The 7,788-nt window shown below is 38.0% G+C and overlaps 1 protein-coding gene across 1 annotated transcript in view; it reads right to left on the bottom strand.

The window, feature by feature from the left end:
- Positions 1–643: 643 nt before the first annotated feature.
- Positions 644–7,788, bottom strand: part of stxbp4 (syntaxin binding protein 4) — a 27,234-nt gene continuing 20,089 nt past the window's right edge. Inside the window, 10 exon segments of the mRNA XM_017310896.1 lie at positions 644–804; positions 806–922; positions 1,009–1,058; positions 1,149–1,265; positions 1,430–1,609; positions 4,763–4,828; positions 4,955–5,044; positions 5,507–5,631; positions 6,858–6,954; positions 7,189–7,268. Of these exon segments, the coding sequence (XP_017166385.1) occupies positions 762–804; positions 806–922; positions 1,009–1,058; positions 1,149–1,265; positions 1,430–1,609; positions 4,763–4,828; positions 4,955–5,044; positions 5,507–5,631; positions 6,858–6,954; positions 7,189–7,268 (965 nt within the window). The 3' untranslated portion in view covers positions 644–761.

The following is a 7,788-nucleotide window of genomic DNA, read 5'->3' as shown; positions in this document are numbered from 1 at the left end:
CATTACATGACTGAGAAACACGTCTCAGTTGCCTTTACTTCTAACTTATTTCCTGTGGACTGAACGTGCAAAGGGAACTTTCCTGAACCTCGTTTAGACTTGTTGAAAGTCATAAAGATGTTTAATGAAATTGTTAATTTGTTATTTCATGGATGTACAGAGAAACTGACACCCTGTGTTAATGTGCAGGAAACAATTTACCTAACCAAAGTCCATTATTAAAAAAACAAAACGAAACTTTGGAGTAATGAAAAATATGGAGAACGAATTATGAAGACATAAGAAAAACAGTTTTTTTTTTTTTTTTTTACCTTTTTAAGAATTTGAAAAATAAGAACACATTTATTAATTCCATGATAATTTCCTTTGATTTGTATCTGTTTTGAAAAATTTTAATGAGAAAATGGTAATAACACTTTAAACAAAACTAAAATTGCTTCAAGCATATATTTTTCAACTACAAACACTAGATGAGGATAAAAGTATTTAGTTTTTACATGTTTACATGTGTTGCTGTTTAGAAAATGAATGTATTTAAATACTTTATTTTTTTATCAGTCCCATCACTATAATTGTCTGACTTTGTTTTTTTTTATATTACAGAGAAAAACAAAATTAGAATAATAAAAAAAAAAAAAGTAAAAAAAAAATTTATGGGATTTTTTTCCTGTTCAAACATTTGTTTACATATTTTCCCATCTGTACATGACTTGTATGTATATTTCATGTAGAACTGCGTTAACACACGCTACATGTGTATATCAGCAGCAACAAAGCAGAAAACAGTGGTAAAGGTACACACACAAACACACACATGCACACAAACTGTAAAACGACGAGCAAAACTAACATGTAGAGATGAAGGTTGCTGGTTGCTACGGCAACCGTTTCCCCCAAGGAACCGGACTCGTTAGTGCAGACTCTAACGAATAGCAGGCAGCCAATCAACCTTTTGTGACTCTGAGACACACGCGCACACACACACACAGACGGCTTTGAAGTGTATACCTGTAGCTCTTTGTGGGTCCGTGACTTTCCAGCAAAAAGTCCTGAACGTTCTGCAGTGAAAGGCAAAAAGCAAAACAAGAAACGTAAACTCCACAGAGATGATCAAGGTTTAGATTCAGGGTTTGGTTTAACCCTCTCACCTCCACAAAACTTAGTAGCTTTCCCGTTGACATCTCAAAACCCTTTTTGGCCGTTTCACTCTTCCGTAGCTGACACTCCAGAATAGCCACCTTCTTCTTAAGCTCGTCGGCTTCCTCCTAGGTTAGAATGTAAAAATTCACGTCTCTCAACAAAACTAAACTAATTGTCAATATTGTACAGAGCTTTATGTAATTTGTTAGTAGGATGATATTTTCTCCAGTAGATCCGTTTTAACACAAAGGATTTCTTTTAGCACCATGATGACTCTGTGATTGGCTACCTTCTTGGTCATTGCTGGATGCTCCACCCTTTGAGTCTTCAGCTCGGCGATTTCAGCCTCCAGCAGGTGGATGACCTCCTCGTAGTCCATCTCCATCCCTCTGGCCTGCTTCTGGGCCTCCTCGGCCAGCTGGATCCGGGTCCTCAGAGTCCGACTCTCCTCTGCTCCCACTTTCGCTTCCTGGAGAGAAAACGTGATGAATGTGGAACATCAAGTCTTCAGGCAAACAAATTGCCCAGTGAACGCTCAACAGGGTTTGCAGGTCCACCTTTGCTCATAAATCTGCCTAAATTTCAAATGTTGGTCAGGCTACCAACATCTGAGCGTCTTGTAGTCATTGGCTTATTTCACAAATATTTAAAACTATGATGCAGACAAATTTCATGACAACCTCATGTTGTCGCGCCTCTGAGATGTCCAACGAAGAAATCAAAGCCCTGCATCGGCTGACTTACTGACTTACAGGTCGAGACTGCTTGCACACTTGCTCTGAAGTGAATTGGGGGCTATGGGAAGTTTCTTTGACCTTACAACAGCGAGTTTGAGAACTCGTGTATGCAGAAAAACAGCTGGCTTGATTTGTGATTTAAGAATAAGCACAGAAAATATGAGGGGTTTGTTTTGCTAAAGCAGGTCTAGAGGCGTTCATGAACTCCTCTGTGTTATTCTAGAATGAAATGTGGGACTCTGAAAAACTGAATTTTTACACGTCTGCACGCCTGAATGCAGAAGAAAATCTTTCAAAGAATGGCTGAAAGAGAAAAGAATGAAGGTGTAACGGCCTAGTCAAACTGTTGCTAAACCTGGCACCAGGTGTGTGATGATCTAATCAAGCTGTAAAAAAAAAAGAGCCATTTTCACTATTGTTATTTTACATTAAATGTCTCAACACCAAGAAAAGGAAATAACAAAAGGACACTTTTTAAACACAGTAAGCAAGTAAATGTACTCTTTTATAAGTCAAAGAAAATGTTACATACCTTCGTACGGAGATAAATCCATATCACAATATAGATATTTTTTAAAAAAAAAGCTTTTCTATTTCAGTAAGCACTGTCTAATGAACCAAAGATACCTGAGGTGTGTAACTCAGTTGGAAAACGTGTAAAGCTTAGTTTATGTGCTGTGTGTGACTTCCTTTTTATGACTGAAAGGAAACAGCACACAGCACATGAATTGTCGACTTAAGATATTTAGACTTTTGACCCGCAGGACACAGGGGCTTTTACTATGAGTCAACAAGATTTTCTGAAAATCACAGCTGAGTCAGAGAGGAAACTTTCAATGTCGGTTTAATTCAACAATCACTTCAAGGCCGACCATACGAAAATTGTTCTTTCAAAAATCTGGAAGCATCAATTCTGTTCAACTCTCCCATTCTCATGAGATATTAAATTTACTTATTCATCTTTTTCTTAACAATTTGCCCTTAATCTCTTTGAAAATGAATGATAAACTCTGTGGTCTATCTTTGAATTTGCTTCAGCTTGTTTGTGCTGAATATTTGGTTTCAAAACAAGCCGTTTGCTGGAACACACCGACTGTTGGTGTTAAAATTAGACTCTTTCAGCTGGGTTTGTTGTGCAGAGAGGCCATTCAGAATGCACTTGAGCTGCAAGGGGGGTGTTAGGGTAACTGCAGGAACCCTGCTATGACGGTCTATGCCTCCAACTGCGGCCTCGAGGGCCCGTGAGGGCTGACCTCCAGCCGCAAGGTCAAAACAAGCAGGTCAACACACTAACCCGCTACACACTGGGAAAAAGAGGAATTAGGGAAAAAAAAGAAAGCACAAACTGTGCAACCGGAACAATAACAGAATGACAACGGCTAATCCTGGATTAGCTCAGATGAAAAGATGTTTTTCTTTGCTTAAAAATTTCGTAAATCTGGTGACTAACAGAGCAAAATACGAGTTTTAGGTTAATTGGTTACTCAAAGTTGACTCAAAGTTGTCTATCCTGTGAAAGACTGGTGAACTGTCTAATGCAGGGATGTCCAACGCGTGGCCCTGGGGGCCATATGAAGCCCTCTGGATGATTTTGTTTGGCCTTATGGTCGACAATTCAAGAATGGAGCGAATCCATGATTAAGTTGAGATTTTTTTACACACAAAATCTTCTTAAACATTTATTTATCTACAAGACAAAGTATTTGTCTTTTAATAACAATGTTTCTGTTTTCAATGATTATACTTTGCTAAAGCCAGCAACCTTTGTTTCAAAAAGGAAAAAAAGAAAAAGGAAAAGAAAAAATTATGACAGTAAATCCCAAAACGTACAGCAATTGTCCAGGACCCTCCATATGTTTTGGGTCATCCATAACTTGCAGATTCCTTTTCTACAAATTGTAGACTACTTTGATTTATCAAAATATTGTCTAATTAGAATATTATCAAGCAGATAAAAACAACAAATATCTCAAAGAATCAATTTTTTTCTGTTTTAATTTTATAACGTGGCCCTCGAGTTTTCTCAACCGAATATTGGTCCTGGTTGCAAAACATTTGGACACCACTGTCTAATGACCCACATGTCAATAATCATATAAAAAAAGAAAATAACATGCAATTACAATGAGACTAATGTTGGGAAAACATTATAACGATGCACTCAGAGTTCATGTTCAGTGCTGCCAAGAATCTCCTCGTCTCTCCTGCGACTGTCCAACCAACAGATCGGAAACATCCCGCCAGAACCTCCGCTGGCTCCCTACATCTGTCAGCTGTGTCTAAATCTAGATATCGATCCATTTACGTAACACTACAGAAGCCGAGAGGCGGCGAAGTGGGAGCAAACGAGGGCGAGACCCTTCAGCTGTGAATCAGAACAAATGGGAGGAGGAACTATTTTAGAGCCCGAAAGATGAGCGAATGGAGGCCTCGCACTCCTCCAGCCGCTGAGTGGGTTCAACTCAACCTCCCACACTCACACACTCACACACTCTCATGTTCATGTGTGTGTGTGTGTGTGTGTGAGTGGAAGGCTCCACCTGCTGATCTATTTTTACAGAAACACTCAGAGTCATGAAAAATCTAAATTTATCAGACAGCTCTCCTGCACCACCTTCAAAACACAAAAATGATGTGATTTCGTTTCATATTGAGTTTGTGTTGCAAGAAGAGGAAAAAAAAAACCCCACAAGAACAGAATGAAGAAATCTCACTTCTACATCCTCAAATATAAAACAAGACGATTCGTGTCCCTACTAAACTGAGCCTCAGGTAGTTTTAGTTTAGGAAAACTAAAGGAAAACTAAAACTAGGCGATTCTATTTAAAAGCAAATATTTCTCTAAAGTCCAACAGGTGAGGGGGGAAAGTAAAGATTAGACTGACCTGTTTGACCTTGTTGAGCTCATCCTCCAGCTCATGGTGAACTCTCTGAGACTCAACAAGCTGCTCCTATTGGAAATAAACAGAATGTGTTTTTTAGTTTGTTTGTTTTTTTTTTCTCCCTCGCCCCCAGAATCAAACCTGGAAGGTTTCACCACAATCCTCTAACATTTTATCAGACTTCAGCGAGGTCACCTGCAGTGTCTTGATCTCCTTCAGAGCCTCAATGTGCTCCTTCCTCAACTTCTCCATCTCCTCCAGGTCGTCCGAGTCTGACAGCGACGGCTGCAGGAAGAAACAGAGGAAATCAGGAATGTCTGGTGTAAAAATATCCCTGAGGTTCTTACTGGAGGACCCACTGTCAGAGGGGTTAAAGTTTTGGTACACATTTGTAATTTTTGTCTTTTTCTATTTAAAATCTCAATTTCAACTTTGGGAAGAAGTCGTTAAATTGTAACTTTTCTCTGAAGATTAACAAAAGTTAGTAGGCGTTTTTGTTAAAAAGCCAGTGTGTGAAGTTTTAGACAAATCCCAGAAGTTATTAGCGGTCTCATTATTAACTTAAATAGTAAAAAAAAAAAAAGTATATTTCATTTTACTTTTTAAAGTGATATGGATTATTTCACTTTGGAAGATGTCCTTTTTGTTTTGAAGATGTCAGTAGATGTTTTATTCAAAAAACCTAAAACGAAGCTTGCAGATGTTTTATGTGAGTTTTAGTCCGCAGATCCCAGCCTGAGCCGTTACCGGTGGGTTGGTTGGAGACTCCAGCAGGCTGGAGAAGTCGTCTGACGTGAACCTGGAGCTGGACTGGGTGCCGAACAGTTCCTCCAGCTGAGGCTTGAACAGTTCCCGGATCAGGCTCTCGAAGTCTGCAAGCGCAAATAGAAAGGAAGAGTTCAACAGAACGTGCCCTTTGGAAAAATCTCACCTGGTTTTTTTTTTTTTTATAACTGCATTAATCTGTTTTTAATAAGTTTTTATGGTGCCAGTTGAATAGGTTTAAACAGTAACAAAACTGTTTTGTCTTATGAAGCTCATTTAAGAGTAGATCTCAAATAAAACCAGGGTTTTTTTCTTTTATTTTTTTTTGCATTTTTCTGGGCCCGATCCTATAGAACAGGTTTTATTTGACAGATCTGCCTTAACTATTCCCTAAGAAATACTAAGCTGGTCTGTGATTCAATCCTATGTTAATGAATCTAGATGCATGCATGTCTTTAACAAACAAGTAGATGTAGAATAACATGACTAATCCCAAAGAAGAGCCAGTGAGGAAAACATTGTCACAAAAACAACATTACAAATGAATTAGTCACTTTACTTTAATTGTTTTGAGTAAACTGAAGGATATCACAGAATGTTTCCATCTGTTCCTAAGCAATAATATCCCTCTGCACTGAATGAGCAACAAAAATAAAAACCATTCAGTCCAGCAGGGGGAGCTATTGTAAACATGCAAGCTCTTTTTTTGTTTGTTTTTTTTACAGAAATGTGGAGACGTTTGGAGAATACCATCTGTGCTCATAAATGCAGGGCAGTCACAAGGTAATCATATCAGATGTAGAACTTTTCAATGAACATAGTTTTCTCTAACTATCTGTGCTGTCGGCACATGAGGGTCAGTTCTATTGAGATATCTTTCACACATATTTTCTGCCAAAAGTGCCTGGTAAGGCTCATTTAGATATTTCACATACCTTAATTAAGATTTTAAGATTAGTCAGTTACAAATTAAGAGGAAATATAAATTGTGAACAAGTACACAATGCGAGTGCCTGCTTCAACATGCTAAAACAAATGTTTTTAGCTATTATTCAGTATGGAACAAACCATAATGCTAATAAAGACAACCTGTTAAAAAAATATCAGACTGATGCATATTTGTTTTTCTGTTGCTGCCGTTAGATCCTTTACGTGAAACATTAAATCAGAATTAAATTAAATCAGATAACTGAATCAGGGTAGAGATCCATGTCATGCTAGTAAACCTAGCATAACAAAACAAATGAAAGCATGCTAAAAGTCAAAGCTTGTTGCCATTTGAATCTCCTCCATGTGAGTGTGAAGTGAAGGATGATGGGAGTTGTTGTCGTACCTGTGAAGGCCACTGTTCCAGTTGGATCGGCTCGTAGTCTGGACCTAAGAGCCTGCCGCTGCGCATCTGTGGGCTTCAGACCGATTAGATCCAGCGCCTGAAACACACACACACACGCACACACAGATCAATACACACAGCTAGGGGTGGTGAAAACATCGATCGGGAGCTACACTGATGTGCTTCACTCTCGTTCTCTTCACATGTTTTTATAGGTTCTACTGTGATCACAGTCTGAGGATTGGGATGTCCCGCTGATAATTCTGCAGTGGAACAACAACAAAAATCAAAACTTTTCTTCCTTTACATTTGAATCAGGCCTGAAACTGACCTGCTCCAGTCGTTCCAGTTTGAATCGACAGCTGGAACTGAGCGAACATTTCCTCTGAGGTGGCTGACTGCTCCCAGAATCTGAAACACACAAACACAGATTTATGTTACCTGGTGGAAAAAATTTATATATTTAAATATATTTTAAATGTGCTGCATTACATTTTTAGTATGTAGTCAAGTGGATATATTTGTTAAGATTATATTAAAAAATGTAGGATACATTTTTAAAAACATGCTTCTGTGCTTTTTTTTTTTTAATGTAATGTGATGACTAATGATGTTTAGAACGCCAGGGAGCCGACTCTATTTATCTCATTGTAATGAGATATAGTATTCACATTTCCCTTAAAGTGCAGCTGCTTTTTTTATCGTGTTAATTTTCATAAGCATGTTGTCACTTAGCATATTTATTTTTCACAAGGGTTCCCGTCACTGTTCAAGTTTAATCAGTTTTTCACGCTTTTACAGAGAGTTCAAATTTGAGACAAACCTCAAAATATCACTGAGAAATAATGGTTTTGTTAATTGTTGTCTTACATTTTTCCACAAAAATTACAATTAATAAAATCTTGATATAAATGGGCTACTTTAAAAAAAA

This window comes from Poecilia reticulata, linkage group LG19, assembly GCF_000633615.1.
Source record: "Poecilia reticulata strain Guanapo linkage group LG19, Guppy_female_1.0+MT, whole genome shotgun sequence".
Taxonomy (NCBI): Eukaryota; Metazoa; Chordata; class Actinopteri; order Cyprinodontiformes; family Poeciliidae; genus Poecilia; species Poecilia reticulata.
This window is presented reverse-complemented; position numbering and strand designations above follow the sequence as displayed.